Genomic DNA, 19,785 nt, shown 5'->3' with positions numbered 1-19,785 from the left:
ACATTCCTGAAGGTAATTAAATGCTATGACATTGCTAAACTCTGATGATTCAGAAGCAATCTTTTATTGTAGGGTATTTCTTAAACTTTTCATGCCTGGACTTCTATGACTGGCACCCAAATCTCAGTTCTAAAACAAAATAGTAAGAGGCTATTCCTAGCTCTTTCAATTACTTTGCTAATCCAAATATTTGTAGTGGTGATGCTCTCTGTGTAGATGAACCGCTGTGTGCTTTATTTATTCTGTGAAATAAATGATTTGCTTCAAGCTGGTCTTTGCAAGCTGATATATTTAAACTGAGCCATTTTTAGATATGGAGATCTGGCACTGCTTTGGAATCATGAGTGCAAATTAGTTGTTGGGGTTTTTTTTTTTTAATCTGAGGTAGCCTGCAGTATGCCAGTCTGCCTCTCCAATGAATGCTTAGTGTGGGATAAGAGAATTCACATGAGACTGTGAGGAGGCAGCAGGAGAGAAAGCAAAGGATGCCATTTCAGGTAAAACTCCAGCACTTGTGGAGACCTGTGACTGTGAAGTTACTACAAACAAGCCTCTTGAGTCTTTTTATGATCAAGTTGCTGAACTTCTCAGCTCTGCTTCTTTTGGGGAAGCGGAGGTTGCGCTCTCTTGGTTTTATCCTCCTCCTTGCTTTATGTTTCCAGTTGCTTTATTTATAACAATGTGATATATACTTCGATGTGTAGGGTGGGTAGGATTATCAGTTCTCCATTTTTATAAGTAAAGGAGCCCTAGGAAGTACTATATCTGAATTTCAATGAATATTCAAAGGCTTTTATTGTAGTGGCTTTCACTGAGAAGTTAAGATATAAATATTTTTTCCTGTATTTTATATGACAGTTCATTTGTGTATTCTGTACAAAAGACTTGTGATATGGAGAACTAATATGGAGAAGAGGAAAGAAGAGTAAAAAAAAATAAGAATCCATCCAAACCAGGTTAGATACCTGCCAGGTTAAATCATGACAATAACACACTGGATCCACTATTGATAAGATTATGAGTATGGGTGATTATGAGTGAATTGAATTGTTTAGGAAATTGATCAAAGAGAAAATGAATGTTTTTCAGAGTTTTTTGAGTTTGGTGGTTTTGGTTTGGGGGATTTTTTTCAGAAAAGGGAACAGATAAAGAACAATTCTTCTGTTTTAACTCCGTGTTAGCCAGCTCATTTGTGCTATACAGGGTAAGTGGCAGTGGAGTGTGGCCAGAGGTAGGGATTGCATTGACAGGCCTTTGCCCTCTAGCAAGAGCAAGGCTTTACATCTAGCCTTTAGACCTTATAGATTAGAGAGGGTGAGAACAAACTACGGCTCACTGAAAGCTCAGAGTCCAATAACTGGCAGCAGCTTATTTATGTGTGCTTCAGTTTCCAGAGAATCTTGTGAAAAATCATCTTGGAGCTCACACTCCTTTAGGGACTTAGTTGTGGCATAAGGCATTTCCGCTTGTTTTGTCCCAGTTTTCATTTCAGTTCATTAGTACTTGGGATTAACCTGATGGTTTAGTTATAAAATCACATAACAGGAAATAATAAGAAAGAATAAGGAAGCAATATGAAACACAACAGGAAAGAAAGTTTTCTATATGGGCTGTTCAAAAAGAAATTACAAGTTTATGTATTTAGTGGGATTAATTGATGGGTAGTTTTACACTATGAAAACCAAACATTGCACTGTATGCAAATAAATTTAAGTACAAATATATTTTTAGTTTTTCAAGTAATTAGTCAGAGAACGGAAGTAGCAATAAAGCAAGACTTGGATTTGCAGCATGTTTGCAAGCTATGCCTTTTCTAAGTTTGTCTTTTAAGGACATGTTTTACTTGCATTGACGTTTCATAGGAGTCAGGCACTCTGTGTATCTACCAGTTTGGTAGATACTCCCCGTTTTCTTACTACCTTGCTTGGAAATTTATGGTCAACAGTTGATGGAATCAAAATTTTTAAAATAGTGATTTGCAAAACAAAAATGTTCCTTATCTCTAGAATACAGTAAAATAAAATTGTCCTGGCAGGAGCTTCAGTAACCACATCTGTTTCACAGACAGGTTCATTTTGCATTATGCATTTTATTTATTCCAGCTTTGAAGTTTGACAGCAGATCATTAGAGTTAATTCATGTAGCAATAAAAATTGGGAGGTCACGCAAGGCTGTTACGTTGATTGTTGTATATCTGCTGCATTAAACCCTTAAGATCTTTAGTTGTAGGAGAGAGTTTGTGGTTATCTTCTGCGTCATAATCAACAGTGCTTCATCTAAACTGCTACATCCAAGTCCAACCAGTGTAAATCTTATTTCAGTGGTAATGCATTACAATTTAATGGAGTCAGTGCTGCAAGGAGATCCATTGAATGCTTGCAGGTTTTGAGCCAGAGAGAGGTGCCTGCAGTCTCTCATTCATAGTAATTGCTCATGGGTTTGAACAGCTTTAAAGACCAAACTGCATCCAGTTTCTACATGAAACTTTGAAGATCAGTTGTTGAGCTTTTGTTGTTTAGAGTAACGTTAAGCTAATTTTATTTTGTAATAGGTTGGAGAGAACCTATAAAGCATTTACCTTATTAGGTTTAAGGATCATGCTGGTTCAGTAATCTGTGTGATTTCATCATATTAATCTTCTTTGTTTTAAGTAATCGTTTCTATGTGCTGGTAGAGGCTAGGATACTTAGTTGCACACTAGAATTGCTATTAGTTTATATGTGTTTCCACTTAAAGATGATTTTCAATCAGAATTAATTTTAAATGGAGTTAGGCCCAGAAAATATATCAAGTATAGAAAAAATAATATGTATCTAATACTGAAAAATAGAGAATAAACTGGTAAAGCTTTTAAGCTTTAAGGTTAAATGGTATATTTAAATGCCTCTCATCTGAATCCATTCAATAAATATGCCTTTCTGATTAGGGCATATTTTAGATAATTAAGATAATGAAGAGGTAGTATTCTGGCTATTGCTTCTGTTCCTGTTGTCATTCTGCCTTTTGTTTGACAACTGTTCTGTTTTCCGTAGTCTTCACATACTTGCAATATTCTAGATTTCCTGAATTTGAAATTAAACAAATTGTCAGAAGAGTGATTTTTGTCTTATATTTTATCAAGTTTTTGAAACTGTTTTAGCATTGTAAAATGAGGGCGTGTATGATTTAGAAAGAGTGTTTGATACAAAAAATGGCAATGAAATAAGTTAATTTTTAAAAAGTAAATTTCAAATCCTATTGAAATTAGTCTCTGTGTACCTTAATATCCCTTAATTCAATAGGGATTTTAAAAGTTGCATAAAAGAATGAAGCTGATGTAGGAAAGTAATGCAAAACTTCCTTAGCTAATCTTGTTAGGAATTTCATGTAACATTACTTGGACTAATCTATACTCAAATTATACCACATTTTTTATGCGCCAGCAGCATTAAAAAAGTAAAAAGAAGGAACCCTCCAAACCCCACAACAGTGAAATTATTTCACTCTGATCATTATCTTTGTCTTGTTTATGTCTGTAAATTCTTTATCAGGTAGCAGCCTCCAAGGTTTTTGCTGTGCCCTCACGTTTTGCTCATCTTTGTGTCTTCCTCTGCCTGTGTTGCTCTTCATGCATGTCCTTGTCTGCTTTCTTTGCACTGGCAACTTATCATTAGAAAAATAAGTTATAAGCTATTTTTGTTCTTCTAGCCCAGAGTCTTGCTTTGCCTTTAATCTGTCTATATATGGGTATTCTGTTACCATCTCTAAATTGGAAGAGGTCAAGGTTAGAACATGGTTTCACAAGAGGCTGTGGTTTGAATGAAAACCTTACTGACAGCTGCTGAAATTGAGGTCTCCTCCCACTGTCCAAATTTACATTTTCCCGTAATTTCATGTGTGCTTCTTTCTCCCTTGCTTTGTGCCAATATCCTTTTCAAGTGCATGTTTGGCTTGTTAGAGAGACAGAAAGAGAAGTCAACAAAATGGTGTCACTTTCATACGTTTTAGTACACTAACTTCACTCACAAAAGAACCTGATGGAGATTTGTGTTGGCATAAGGGCAGAAGTTTGGGACAGTGGCTTGGAGCAACGATGCAGTGGAGTTTAAAGGAACGGTGAGCTGAGAGGAGCCATAAATGAGAGTGGAAGGAGAAACAACAAACCCCTTGGGCAGCTAATTTAAAGAATGCAGCCCAGTCTCATTGAGATGTTAACTTGTAGCATGTAGAACTGAGCCCAGGGTGCAGAGTGCCAGCCTTCTCTTTTCTGCTGGACGTCACCTGCATGCCAATAGCCACTGGTATATTAAACAGGCAGTACGTGCAGAAACAGAAATGAAGTTGATGATGTAGGAAAAGGAACAATAATTTTATTTCTTTATGTTACTTCACCCAACTATATTAATACTGTATTTTTCCTGGAGTACATATATTTTATATCTGCTGATATAAAGAGTTTTGTATTGATGAACAGCTTGACAGAGTATCCTCTTAACAGTCTGGTTAGGTAGCTGGTAGGGGTTTTTTTTAATTCGTGTAATTAAGTGTGATGGCTATTTCATCTTTGCATTAAATTTGTATTGTTATTGTTTTCTGCCTGTCAACTGAGTGAATATTAATTTAAATCTTCAATGTATAAAACCTTTTTTTTTTTTTTTTTTTTTTTTTTTTTTTTATAATAAGCACAGCCTCTCTCCAGATACCTGTACTGGATAGATTTGTCATTTACTGAGTCTCCCCATCAGTGAATAACTGTCAGTGAACCTTTCAGGAAAGCCTTTATCTTTCCAGGAAAGGCCTTTAGGAGACTTCTTTTCTTTTCTCCCGTTTTCTAATGGCAGTGCTTGAAAGTTGTAGGATTCTGACTGCGTGCTCCTCAGCACACTTTCTATCTATATTTTTCTGCTGATCTCGAGAGCCACGGGGAGCATGGTTGCACAGTTAAGAGGGCTGCTGGGTGGTAAGAATTTCTTTTGTACTTCTCCTGCATCCTTTGTTCACAGGGGTGATGCTTGATAATTATCTTTTCTGTGCCAGGGTGTTTTTATTTTTATCGAACTGTGACAGACTAGTCTTCCACCAGATTTTATTTCCCTCCTACACTCATGCAAACTTTCACATGATGCTTCAAAAAAGCAGCTGACAAGCCAAGCAAAAAACAGGGCTAAAAGCATCAAAGTTGTCAATTAATTCAAAATTTAATGTTATGTTGCAGTTTTTGTCTGAAAAAACTATTTTCACAGTAACAATTTCTAATGGGGCCTGTGATCTCGTAATGTTTTCTAAAAATGTGTTTTCTGGGATAGACTTAGTCAGTACTTGCTGTCCTTACAGATGCTGATTAAAACCAACTGTTTTACCCTAAGATGTAAACTGAGGACGTCAGTTCACATCTAGTGGTTACCAAGTGCCAATTGCAAAATTTCACTGTGTGCTCTGCAGTAGGACAGATACTTACCCTGGAGATATTTATCAAAGTGTTACTGGCAGTGGGCAGGTCTCTGCACAGGGAGTTCCTCTGCAGGGAAAATTCTGAAATTTGCTGTCAGGAAATACCCACTAATGTTTGCTTTAAAAATTCTCTGAAAATACCCTCCAAAAAAGATACTTCTTGTAATATTTGAGGAAAGCTGCTGCCTGAAGGGATGCATCCTCAATTAAATGAATTAAGGAGTCTGAGCAAACATGAGGGATAATCTTTTTCTGTGTTCAGTATTTGACAATTCTAAAAGTAGTAACACTAGAAGTGTTTAAAATAATATTGACTTAATGTAGAAGTACAAAGACATTTGTTGTATAAGAATGCAAATATAAAATATATAAATATGCAAGTGTATTTCTACAGATTTATTCACAATTTTGAGCTAAGAGCCATTTTTTAAATTTAAAGTCACATTTAATAGATTTTTTAATAACTCAGGAGAAGTAAGATTTTTCCCCTTTTTTTAAACAAATGTGAGGAAAAAGAGGTTTAATGGTATCTGCTGGGTTTTGTTTGGTTCGATTTTTTTTTTAATTTAGCTCACAGGTACTTCAAAAATTAATTGGATGTTTTTAAAGGAGAGATGTCATTGAGCTCTCTGTGAGCCCATGTAATATTATATGGTCTGTACATAAATCAGACTGTATTAAATGTTTCTGCCCAGACTTAATGTCTGAATCTCCATAAGGAGCTGCAAGGACTGGTTTCTCAGCTTGAAATAATTTTTTAATTGGTGGAATATTACCTGGTTATTATTCCCAAAGATGCCATCTTCTGTCTTTTCTACATTATTGCTGAATTAATTCCAAGTCAATGTTGGTAAAATACATGTTGTTAAACCTTGAAAGCAACTTTAGGCAAAGCAGATAACCTCACGCTTGCTTGTTGTGAAGATTGTACTGGACTTTGAGAGTGGGGATTTTTTTCACTGCAGGTGGACTTGGTTCAGCAAGGCCGAGACAGATTTTTTTTTCATGCTTTTTTACTATACTGAAAACATCACTTTTCAGCAATGTTGGGATTTCTTTCTTACTTCTGCTATATTTCAGCACATCAGTTTGTTCTTTCTACCAATTTCGTATGAAATTATTGTTAAAAGGAAACATGTTAGAGTCATGATGGCCCTTAGTTCCCATCCTGTGAGTATCAGTGAGAATTTGTGTATGTGATGCCATTCCTGGTTGTGTATTGGCAAGTGTCGAAATTGTACTGGGCCTACTCTGCTGCCCTGAGATTATCTCATGTTACCTTTCACACACATACAGCTCTTATTTGGTCAACAGACTTCAGCACAGTTGCAATTTCTTGGGTTTGTGTAATGAATAATGCAATAGAAGAGTGAGAGAACTGTGCTATATTTAGTGTTCATTAATGCACACGTTCCCTCTAATCTTTTTTAAAATACGTTCTCGCAGCCTATTTGTACTCTTCTCTGAGCATATTACAGCAGTTTTGATTTCAGTAATCCTTTGTGGCAAGAAATAAATTGAGCAGTAGGACATTCATGTGGTATGAAAGCTTCTCTTTGGCTGTTCGTTCTGACTGGCTTCTCCTGACATGAGAGGAGCAAGGCTTATAGCAACTAAGGCTTACATCTTGCTGCTGCTTCCTTTAGCGAGCACTGATTTCATAAATCTGGGTCTTTGAAGATTTTCCTAAAAGCAAACATTTGAAGGATGTGTCCTAGTATTTCAACAGTCTATTTGTTATGTGAAACCACAGTATCTCTTGGTCCTTGCCTTTTTTTAATACCCAGTTGTCTTTTTAATATTTCCTAACTTTTTGCACCTGTAGTATTGCATTCATGTAGGGAGAGATTATTTCCACTTGTTATGCTATGCACCGTGTAGTGCATATGGACTCACTGCATCCATGAAGCCCTCTAAGTCTAGTGAAACAGCCAAGTATTTTTAACAGGATTATGCAGGGAGATAAATGCTTTGTACATGGCAGCTGGTATGAAAAGTGTTTCCATTCTCTTGCCATGCTGTCGGCAGAAGTGATGGACAGTGGAGCTGACATTGTCATTGCTAGCTCAGAGTTAACATTCTGCTGAGGTTAACTGACTTGCAGTGCAAAAGCTTGCACGTCTGAATCATCATTTAAGGCAGTCAGCAGAAATAGGGAAGACAATGTTAATTAAACTTGATTGATACCTGGAAACTTTAAATGAAGCCCTAAGACCTAGAACTTGTTGATTTTTCACTTCTGTTTTTAGGTTTATTTTATGACTTCTTACACAGATAGCAGAAGTACATGAAGCCATCTTGGTATTTTACCCATACCTACTTAAGAGTTATGAAGAGAATCTTCAGCCTGTGTGTTTTCTAAGATAGTGCTGCAGTGCTTCTGTAATATCTAAGTGTTCATATCCCTACTTTTTGCAGAGCTGTAAAGAGATACTTATATTTGTGTATTGGTTGGATTCCAGTGTTTCTGTCCATTTTGATTTAATCATATGTGAAGCACAGAGGAAATTTTGCTAAAACTGTAATGTCGTCTTAAACCTTGCGTGTATATTGGAAATCCGGTAAACATAGAGCCATTTTTGCCTTGGTGAAGGGCTGTTGATGTTGCCATAGACATTCCCCTAGATTGTTTGCTCCCAGGTGTGTTGAAATGTCATTTGCATTCTTCTTACCTTGTAAATGAGTAAACAAGTTTACTAAGTTACAGGAAATGGTTTAAGAAAGAAAATCAGTAGAGGTGTTACAATATTGATATATGCCAAGACTGTTAAAGGGATGTGTTGCATGTTCTTGAGCACCATCTTTCTGGTGGAAGATAAATCTGTTTTATAGACTCAATTACGTATTTCAGTGTGGCTTATTTCTTCATGTTATGGGCTTCTTTAGGTTATTTCCCCTTTCCTCTCTCTGCTCAATTTACTTTCGCATAATTGGGCAGCAGGTGAAGAAATATATAAGCTTACTATCCTGTGAGAAAAATATTTTATCTACTTACATAAATGAGTATTGCATATTAATGAGGTCATTATTATGCTACTTGTGCCTTTATTATATTGAACATACTCTGAAAAATTCCGGAAGTGTCATGAACACATAAACAGAAATTTTCAGCTTCAATAAACATTCCAAGGCAAGTAATGTATCAAGAGAAGAAAGCGGATTCTTCATATGCATTTATAGAGGTAAATATTTTTTGAGAAACAAGTTGCCTTATGTGTTGTTGATTATTGAATCTTTTTCTTTTTCCAGTTGCCCGTATTTGTCAGAGAAGATTACGCCTGCTATACCTGCAATTGGTGGGATTCTTTTCTTTTTCGTGATGGGGACCCTGCTGCGTACTAGTTTCAGTGATCCTGGTGTCCTCCCCCGCGCAACACCAGATGAGGCAGCAGATCTAGAGAGACAAATAGGTAACACTGAAGGTCTGTTGTCTCTTCGCTTTGCTCCCCAGGGTGCATGTGCTGTGTGAAGGCAGTGTGCGCTGCTCTGCTCATGGGAGGAGTTACTCCTGCCTGGCCACAGTGATTGTTCTGGAACTGTAATGTCTGATGATGTTGCAGTGATTCCTGTGGAAAGATGATTGATCAGTTCTTCACCAAGAAAGTAAACAAAATCCTGGCCTTTTAGCGTGATAGTTATTACTGTAAATACTTCTCCTCAAGTCTAGTAGAAATCTGTCTGTGGTACATAAGAGAATACTTTTTGAAGTGCTTTTGGCAAGAAAGCTGATATTGCAAAAGATACAATTGTGCCTTTTTAAAACAGTGCATCCTCAGAGTTTAACTGAATTTAATTATGTTATTTATATTGCAAAAGAGTCAGATAAGTCTCTGTGTTAATGTACAGTAAAAATGTTACTTTTTTTAGTAAAGCCAGCATAATTAAAGTAGAGAGCTAGATTTTAACCATTCTCACTTAGCAAGAGCACTCTTAACTAAATTCTGTAAGTGGGTCTTCTACAGGTACAAATATGCTAAATAGCTAAAATGTTCCACCTGGATAAGAAAACACAGGATGAGTTTGCAGAACTGCTTCATAAATAGCGTGTTTGTGTGCTTCGTAAGCTACTCAACCTTCCTAAACACTATTTTATCTGCTTTGATATGATAGTCAGTGGAAATCCCATTTTTCTGAAGCAATTTCAGAGAAATGCTCACTCATGTAGTTGTAAAGACAAGTAACAGGTCTATGCAAGCTCAGGAGAAATACTTGCAGCGTCCTTGATGTTTGATACTATAGTGCAGTCTTAGGCTTTTTATGATAGAAGTATTAAAATGTTTGCTATTCATCTGAATTTCAGAGATGCATAGAAATATGGAAAAAATAATGGCGCATTCATTTAGCACCTTTTCCTTACCAGTGGTATGGTTTACTTTTATTGATCTTCTTCAAGGAATTCTTTACCTAGAATAAGGTACCACCTTTAGTCCAAAAAGCAGGCACAAGTTCCTGTTCAAGAAATTTCTTATTTTATATATTATTATATATTATTCTTATGTTCACAGAAACATTGATCTATGTCAGGAAATAAACTATTTCAAATAGGCGTCTCAAGACAATTATTTTATGTTGTCATCTGTCAGAGTTTTGGCAAAATACAAAACTAAAAATACAAATTGAATACTACAGGGGACACTCAAAATGTTCCAGCGTGCAACAGTTTCAGAACTTGTGTTTACAAATTATAATTATTTTTAAATGGTGTTGCATACTTGTTCACAGGTTGAGGCTGCTGAGCTGATCAAAACCATTGTCTTTTCTTCAGCAGTAGCAAAGGCAGTACTCTTTCAAGAAGGGCCAGTGGAGTATTGAAGCAAGGAATTACAGTGCCAGCAAATGTGGAGTTCCCAAACATGAGGGCTTATGGCAAGTCTAATAGAGGAACAAGCTAGGTAGCTATAAGAAATCATTCTGCCCTAGAATTGTGATTCTGGATTCAACAATGGAAACAGAAAGAAACATTTTTGTACCGTTACAGTATATTTTTGTAATGTGCCGCTAAAAGATATATCCTAGTGGAGTGTTACCTGTGCAGCAGGAAAAGCTGAATGACTCCTGCAGTTGAAAAGAAGACTAGATTTTCCAAAGCTATCGTTCAGGCTGGATTGCCTTATAACTTGCTGTGCCTTTCAACTTGAGGTGCCTTCTAAAGATGGGGTGCAAGGTTAAGAGTAATTTATTTTAGACAAGGAAATTCTTCAGATAACTCATCTAAAAATAATGCCTTTACCAAAGAGTTACTTTTCTAAAATGTATTTATGTAACCTGTCCTATCTGTGGCTTTAACTTTATTCAAATCATTCTTAGATACTTGAGTCTTACACTGCCCTACTGGTCTCTTTGGGAAGCAGCCTACCAGAAATAATTACAGATGCACTGAGAAACAGTTGTGTCTCAAGACTTGATTTAAGATTGTTATTTTGAAGTTCTCTTGAAACGTATAAAACTTCATTTTTTTACATTAGAAAGCATAGAATAGGATGAGCTGATTAGGAAGAATGGTTTTCAAAATAAGACCTTCTAAAGAAGCTGATAGTACTTCGTCCTTTCAGGTGACTTTCTGGAAGCAGGGTGGTCATATTGAGCGTGAAAAATGTTTCCACCTAGGCTGTCAGCCTTCTTCAGGTGAAGATGGCAGACTAACAGAGCTATGATGCTTCTATTTCCACCCACTGCGTGCAGGAATGGAAAGCAGTTACTCTTGAGAATTTTCTGTGTTCACAGAAAAACAAAAAGTGAAAAGAACTGAAAAAAAGGGAAATTGTCAAAAAAACAAAAGGAACTTCTGTTACTCAAAAATATTACGTTTAATGCAGATCATCAGCTGTCCTCTAACAGAGGAAGGTTGGGAAGTGTAATAAGAGGCCCTTCTGACTGTATTTGATTGTAGTCAAAAAGATACTAGTGTCAGAAGTGGAGATAGTTTCTAAATGTCAGTATAAAAAGATGGCACAAGCATATTGAGAAAGGCAAAAGGAGAATAAAGTCAGTTACAATCAGCAAGGAACAGTAGAAGACAACAGTACAGGTCCTGTTAGAGGTCAGAGGAAGAAAGAAAAGCTGAAGGCCTGCTGTGTAATTGGGAAATGAGAAATGAGGACAATCTGAGGGATTCAATACTGCTTTGATGGCAGAAGATAGCTTATTTGCTTCTTGATAGCTGATAGAGCAAGTCAGAAGAAAGAAAGTACTTATAGTTTAAAAGTGTTAATCTACTATACTGTATCTTTTTTGTTTTATCTGGTGTTCCACTTTAATATAAATCTGTCAATTCTGTCACTAGAAACTGTTCTCTGTCTGGAAAGACATGGAGTACACTGCTACATGATCAAATTATCAGAACTGGGACTGTCAAATGGTTGGGTCTCAAAACAAGCAAATAATTTCAAGAGAAAAATCAAGTGTAACCAATCTGATGTCCTTCATTGAAAGAGTAACTCTTGGTGGGAAAGCAGAAGGTGTGCTTAATTTTTCACTCCAATTAAGGTGTTGATGGTGTCCTGCATAGGATTATTTCCATATAAATTTTGGAAATAAGCTCTAGATGAAATTGCCACAAAGTCAGTAAGTCAATAAGTGTCTTTTCAAAAAGACACTCTAGTAGCAAATGCTAAGTGCTCAAATAGGACCTTTCAGAGACTGATTGTGGGCTCGTGAGGAATATGCTTAACTCTGAAGTTGGTGCTGAGATGGAGAAATTTGCAATCACTGGGTTTGATTTTTTTTTTTTTTAATATATATTTTAAATCGTTTGAGCAACATTAGGGAAAAACCACAAAATGTATGAATACAGGTGGAAATCAAATACTAATGGAAAGGGGTCTAAGCAGTGAATGGTGTAGGAAGAGGAGACTTGAGTATTATTTCCAAACAGATTGAGTTAGCACTCTGATATAAAGGGGAAATCTTTTTTGGGACATGTTAGGAGAAGGGTGGTTACATGAGCCAGAAGAAGTGACATTCTGGCATACCCAGTGGTGATGAGGGCTCAGTTCACTATGTGGAAACTCAAGAGGAAGGCAGCTAAACAGAAGTCTAGAAAACAGGACCTGTAAGAATATTTAATACATATGTGCATTTGGCTTAAGAGAGAGGAGAAGCAAAAGTCAAAATACTCTAGTTTGCTGGAGTTTTCATATAACATAATAGAACAAAAGCAACTAGATGTATGAGGCTTATATAATGTAAAAATCACTGAGGGTAACTTTATTTACTATAGAAGTGTTATAATTTCACAGAAATGTAGCAGGATTTTTTCTTTATTTAAATGCAACATTAAACTTACTGATGTAGTATTTTTACTTCAATTATAACTTTCAATAAAATTGAAAAATAATTATCTCCAGGGGTACCCTAGCTGTAATTGCTTTATTGTCATGGTGCATGTAAGCATGGCTTCTGTAATCACACAAAATATTATATTGAGAGAGGATTTTTTCCAGTGGAAACACAGATATTAAGAGCAGCCTTATTTTGTAGCCTCTTTGAGTTACAGTATGTGTCTCTTGTAGTTAGGTCAGTGTTAAGTCACTTCAAGTGAAAAAATTGTAAACTTCTGAATATGAAGGCTTAGAAGGATAACCCAATCCAGGAGAATGGGTTTTGTAGGTAGGAAAGCATTTGTCCAGTTGATGTATGCAAGTTCAACAATTATTCTGCAATATCGATCTTGTTTGCATTGGATAGATGATCCAGATAAATTAAAGGTGGTCATGGTAATTTATCCTTCCAGCCTTAAAATACTTTGGATTTTTCTTCAGGCTAATCATCTTAAGTTATATGTATCTTCCTCACTGAATCTGTACAACTCAGGCCAGTTCACAGGACAGCTTCTGCTTGCTTGCTTTTATCTTTTCCAAGCCCTGAACTCAATGTATGAGAAACAGCATCTCTGCAAATTGTTTATGTCTTGGCTGTCTAATTTCAGCTGATGCTCAAGACCACATTTGAGACTCCTTCACAGTTCCTTGCCTGTCTTTCATTTGTTTTGAAATGCACAATTTGATTTCATTAAAGCCTTACAAAATTAAATCCATGCCACAGCACAGGCATTTCATAGAACTGGCAATGGCCTGAACAAATACATACCATTACGTTTTGCTTTCTTTGCAAAGGTAGAATACCAGCTTCCTAGGTTTATAGATGTACCGGATACTGCACACCTTAAACAACATTCTTAAAATAAATATAGTGAAATTACTTTGTGTGTCAGATAAGTCCTAGAAAGCTTCTTTCCCTCAGCAAATCACTAAAGATTACATTTCTTTCTAGGAATAAATATACCTTTCGCATGAAGTTTTAGGCTTCAAGAAGATCTTGCAACTCTACTTTTAAGAAAATAATACATTATTTCAGAAAAATCTAAGGCAGCAAGTCCTTAAAGTCAGGAATAATATGTGGTTGATCTCTCTTGATGGCTATCAGATGAAGAACTATGTGAAGAATGCAGTTAGCAGCTGCTGGTTTCAGTCTAAACCAGGTTCCCAGTATTCTTTGTCCCTGAGATTACTGTCTGGAAACAAGAGCATTTTATTAAAGTTCTCTTCCCTCCAAGAAACAAATTACTCTTTTGTCTTATGCCTACTGTAGGTAGCTTGAATTTAAGTAGTTAAACACAGAGGAAGACATTTCTTAAGAGATTTACATTGTTGGCAGACTTTGTTTTGTTTTGGTTGGGATTTTTTTCTATTGTTTTTCAGATGTTGTTGGTTATACAAAAAGATTCTTTTCATTACCTTTTCATTTAGTCCTCAGGAAACATTAAAATTGTTTCACTTTACTGACTTCTCAAATAGTGCTGTTTGAAGATTGAAATTGTGTCCTTTTAAAGTTGTCAACAAACGTTGCATGATATGGTATTGAAGCTTGTATAGAGACAATGCAGGATTGCCTTCTAGAGGCTGTTTGTCTTAGGTTTATAGGGACATTGATCAAAAAATCCAATCTTTATTGAGCAGGGTAATCCTAGTGGTAGGTATACAAACTTGCAGCTTCTGTCTTTCGTGAGCACTGCTTGTTTGTTTGTAGAATAATAAATTGAGACATCTAGGTGGAGTGTGCTGTCCCATTAGAAGGTTGCTAAGCTGTATCTCCATTAAATACTTGGAGTATCCTTCTTGGAGCAGTTCAGGTCTCTTGGTCCTGCAAGGACATGGATTGCACATATGGGGTTTTTGTAATTCTGGTAATGAAAATGCTAGAGCCCCATCTAGTGCATGAGCAATTAACCCTGCTTGAGAAGTTACAAAATGTGTCAGAACAGAGAGGATGGATGGCAATCCTATTAGTGGATAAATTTTAGCCTTTTAGTGATAAAACCTGCATTACTACATCAGTAATAGGTTGGATGAGTAAAATGTCGTAGTGGTCAAATACAGTTTATTTGGGGAAGATGATTCCATAAAGTTTAATCTTTCTGTTCCTCAAAGAAACATCATATATTGAAGATTTAACTGTGTTAGACCTCGATTATGAGCAGTTGCATTGAAGGCAAATTACAATCTGAAAATTCACAGTGAAACCAGGACATGTTTAGCACATTTAGGTTAGATAAATCGTATTAAATCCAAGCACATTTGACCTTGCTCTGCAGCTTGCTTCCAGGAAAAAGATGTTAGTAAACACAAAGACTGGAACATTCAGGTTTGATTATGCAATTTAGGATTTTGAGAAAAATTCTTAGTCCTTGGAAAGTCAGCAAGACTGTTTACATTGATTTTGTTTGCATCACCTTTCACCCTTGGATTTCAAGATTAATTTGCCTCGGAGAACTAGGATTTGCTGTCTCTGTGAAATTCCCAGCAAATGTTTGGGAGGAAATCCTCTTAGAAGACTGGTGTTGTAAATAAAATGGGCTGGACAGTAGTGTTGTTTCTCCACCAGAGAAAACAGAAGTTGCCTTTGAGATTCTGCCAGAGCCCATTTAAATTATTGTGATGCACTTTATGAATTTCTTGAAAGGGTAGGGAAATACTGGGTTTAGTCAATGTGCCTTTTATAAAGTAGATGTTTATCTAGGAAAAAGAGCATTTTTCTTCTAAACGATTCCCCTTGACTGGTTTAGGTAATTTTCATTCAATGATTATGCACATATCCAGGAGTAATAAGATTTTGAAAAGAAAATATCTGAACTATTACTGTTATATTAGGAAATTCAACGTATCAATATTTCTAGCATACAAAACTGCATCTAGATGAAATTCAGGCTTTAGTAGTAGTTTTTATAATTATGCACCTAAATTTGAGAATCAAATTAAAATCTTTGATTTATATATAAATATGCCATGCCAGCATATGCTAAATGCTTTATTTGATTAAAAAATTAGGTAGGGCTAATGACCTATATTTATGTTCACAGTTTAAGTCTTATCTTGACCAAAATATGGTCAGAAATGGGTGTAGCATGGTTTTTTTCACTTCTGTTGTTTGTTTTGATTGTGATCACACAAGAACAGATAAACCTAGAAAAACGCACCATTTTTACATGTTGAACTTTCAGAGTAAAGCTCAGGTTGGGCAAAACTGAGCATTAATGATTTATCCTAATCAGTCCTTTAGATGCTGGAAAAATTATTGGTGATATCCTAAAATAAAACAAAAGGAAGGAAGCTTAGAAAAAAAACCCAAAACTCTACCACTTACATCAAACGAGGTAGTTGAAAACTGGTTTTGTAGAACAAAGAACTTCAAGGTATGTGGAAGTAACATTGGGAGTTGATTGTTCAAACTTCTCAACAGTAAAAGCTGTAAAATACCTGTGAGTGTGCTCTGTTGTATCACAGCATGCAAGAGATCTCAACATTCACCAGGCTCAGATGACAGAGTTGCTGTTGCTTAAGTAAATGTGTAGATTCTCTATTAGGTTGTAGAATTTCTGCAACACTTCTTGGGAGATTTTTTGTTATTACAGTAATTCTGAAAAAAATTAGGAAGATTCTAAGGGTAACTTCCAAATTTTGCTATCCTACACCAGTAGTTATAGTTGTCTTTAATGTATTATCTAAGACCTGTTAGGGAGTATGAAACGGTGAGAATTTTCAGATTAAGGTCGTCGTCAGCATCATAGTTTCTTCCATTCAGATTGATGGGTTTTGGATGGTATTTGCAATGAAGTATCTCTTTGCTACCTATTAATTGAGAATTAGCAGGGGAAAAATTGTTTATTTTAAATATGTAAATAAGAATTTGAAATTTGCTGTAGATTGCCGTCAAGGACAGTTTTGTGCATACATCATAGCTCATGTGCAACATGCCATGTCTTGTATTTTCATGTTTAGATATAGCAAATGGCTCCAGTTCAGGAGGATATCGCCCCCCTCCCAGAACAAAAGAAGTGATCATCAATGGACAGACAGTGAAACTAAAATATTGTTTTACTTGCAAGATTTTCCGCCCACCTCGTGCCTCACATTGCAGCCTTTGTGATAACTGCGTAGGTGAGTAAAAAAAAAGATACGGCATATGCTCAGTTTAGTAGCTTATATATTGTTATGAATACTTTTCATAGGAGACGGAAAAAAAGCAGTTAGTGACAAGATTAGTCATGAGATGACTTGCTCTGTTCATCTTCCTTTCCTACAAGATCTGTTAAATGTTAAGAATTTTAGAGGAGGCAGAAAAGGAGACTTGGCCTAGCAGATGTTGCTAGTCCAAGAAGGGAAATTATTTTCTGATGCATTCATCTTTCCTAACCTGCCCTAATGGCAAAGAACACACTCAATTCGAGTAAGGCCACATATAATGTGCGATGACCTTTCCAAGCTTTTTGGGAGTCTCAGAATTGTTTTCTTCACCAAACTAAATTGAGGGCAAGGAGCTGCTTCTCCAGTTCATTAGTAACTGACTGTAAGGCACAGTTCAGATGGTTAGGGCTGTGTGACCAAAATACATATTGTAGGTGATTCTTACCTTTGAGCAGTTTTATGACTAGAAGTTACTGGGCAAACGTGCTATTTTCAGAGTAAGCACACGTCGTCAGGACCTAAGCATATTTTATAATTACAGGGTTGTTTTTTTTCCTCTCTGAATATCTTGTCCTTTTTAATTACTAGTTTCTATGGAGGTCAGACAAGGTGATTTAAAAGCAAACCAAAAACTCCTACCAATCAAATCTGAGTGGTTTCCAGTTAATTAGATCACATTTGCAGTTTAGTGCAGTTGATTAGCGCACTGTTGAGCCTGGATCTTACACATTCAAGAAAATAATGGAGAAAGATGTCTCCAGCTGAGAAATGTAATAGCAGCATTCAGCAGTGATATTTTTAGATATAAAGCAGTCATTGGAAGAATTGGAGTTTTATGTTTAGATGATACTCATTTAGGGAGTATACTTACATCAGACTGAAAAGCTTATTAGCCTTTTGGCCCTACAGAATTGATTGGTATCTATAGATGATTCCTTCAGTAAATAAATTTTTCTGATGTGTTAGAATTTTGTAAGTGTCACAAAGGCTATTGAGCTTACTTTTACTAAGCAAGTAGGGATGTTTATGAATTGCAGTTGACACATTTTTCAGAAAAATATTTTAGCAAATGTGTAACCTGAACATTACAGTGTTGTGACATTGCTCAACAAACCGGATAATACATAGTTGTTGACTGTGTGATATATAAAAGTTGAAAAGCTGTTGTCTTTACCAAGAGAGCAAAAATAAGAGCAACTTCCCCTGTACAGTCTGAAGCTTATTTTAAAATAATGTTGTTGGGTTTTTTTAATACACTGGTATAAAGGATTTTCTGATAGGTTATTTTATAATCTGTGTCCTTTTCATACCACATCTGGAAAACCTATTCTGTAAAACATAAAATTAGTGATGGCAGGGAAACAACTTACAAAGTCTTCTGATCATGTCTGGGATGACAAAACAGATGTGAATTATTATGAATATTTATCAGAAAAGAGTGAGGAATTACTTATATAACTGAATTGTCCTTTCTGCTCATAAGATAGCTATGATAATTGTAATTTCGTCTTGCACATTTTTTAATTTGGAGTTACTTGTTTTAAAGTAATTGAATGAATTTGCTGTGTTTTTTCTCCTCAGTGTTGATAATGGGAATTACAATAAATTGACTTTTTCAGCATACACTGTATAGTAGCTTTGTTTCCTGACTAGATACAGGTGTTTGTCATATAAGTATTCAGATGTACTGAATGCAAAAAGTGAAATCTACGAGTAGCTGCAACTAATTTCCTATTAAAAATAGGTGTCAAGAAAATTGGATGGCTCATGTAGCTGTGGGAATCTAACAGTCTGAGAGTGTACACTTAATCAGAGTGTGTTATGCAGTTTGTCACCACTCTTAAGTTAGTGCTGTTTATATGATGATGCTTTTATTTAGTTTCTGAATAAATCTTTTCATAACAATGAGTTCCTGTGCCACTATTTGTTAGTTCATTGCTGATTTAACTAAACCTATGCACAAGTAGTCCTACTTCCACAAGCATATGGATATTTAAGTAACTTACATGTTTAAACATAACATGATGTTAAAGTAGTTCACTACCAGTATGGCCATGCATTCCTTTTTACCACATATTTTCCAAGATTTTGCTTCAGTTACAAACCAGCTACAGAGACTCTGTGGTACAGGAATGGAGTCTGTCCTCAAAGCAGCATTCACTGCTCAGAAAAAACAGTGTGCTACTTTTACCTAAAGGTGTCTTATGCTACTTGGCAAATGAATGCAGTGTGAAAGAGAGGGTCTTTCACTCTGTGTTTTTTATTAATGTTTTTTATTCTGTAAGGAATTTATTTTGCAGCATTTTGAATATGTAAGTACATACAAAAACTTACTCTTTTTTTTCTGTCTAATTGCTTAGTAAGCGTAACTGTTACTTTACCTTGTTTGATTTTTGTTTCGTCACTAATTTTTATAAATGTCTATGTGGTATTTGTAGATAAAAATAACAACAAAGAGCTTAAAACAAGAAAAAAAAAAGAAGAAAAGAGCTAATTTGTGTTCCAACCATGGTAATACTTCAGCCTTCTTTAACTCTACGGTATTTTCCTAGTAGTGTCCAGAAAAATCTCTATTTTCATACAAATGTAGTTTGTTCCGTTTATGTAATACCTTAAAAAATTTGGTTGAATAAGCGTTCCCTGAAGCACATACCTTGGGTGTATTCCTGATTTGCTTTCCTTACTGCCTCTGTGAATGTCAGTTGGAAGTCAGCCCCTCAAGCGTTTTGTGTACCATTATGTTGCTTAAGAATTACAAATGAGTTAAACACAACATGCATCTAAAAACAAGAGATAAAGATTTTACAATAAAAGTAACCAAACCAGACATAAATTCTGAGCTCAAGCTAGTTATTGTTGTGTTTTAACAAGAGGTTTTGATGGCACTGTATAA

General features: G+C 35.7%; 1 protein-coding gene across 9 annotated transcripts in view; it reads left to right on the top strand.

Annotated features, from left to right (window-relative positions):
* Window positions 1–19,785, top strand: part of ZDHHC14 (zDHHC palmitoyltransferase 14) — a 91,827-nt gene that overhangs the window by 43,537 nt on the left and 28,505 nt on the right. For 5 of the 9 annotated variants that reach the window (XM_088161688.1, XM_088161685.1, XM_014893308.2 and 2 more), the window contains 2 exons: window positions 8,680–8,840; window positions 16,707–16,865. In XM_088161688.1, coding sequence (XP_088017814.1) covers window positions 8,680–8,840; window positions 16,707–16,865 — 320 coding nt within the window. Of the gene's footprint in view, window positions 1–8,679; window positions 8,853–16,706; window positions 16,866–19,785 lie in introns of all 9 variants that reach the window. The other 4 variants (XM_014893306.2, XM_088161691.1, XM_088161689.1 and 1 more) reach the window with 1 other exon arrangement.

This window comes from Sturnus vulgaris, chromosome 3, assembly GCF_052056855.1.
Source record: "Sturnus vulgaris isolate bStuVul1 chromosome 3, bStuVul1.hap1, whole genome shotgun sequence".
Classification (NCBI taxonomy): Eukaryota; Metazoa; Chordata; class Aves; order Passeriformes; family Sturnidae; genus Sturnus; species Sturnus vulgaris.
Note: the sequence above shows the minus strand (reverse complement) of the source record. Positions and strands in the feature narration are given on the sequence as shown.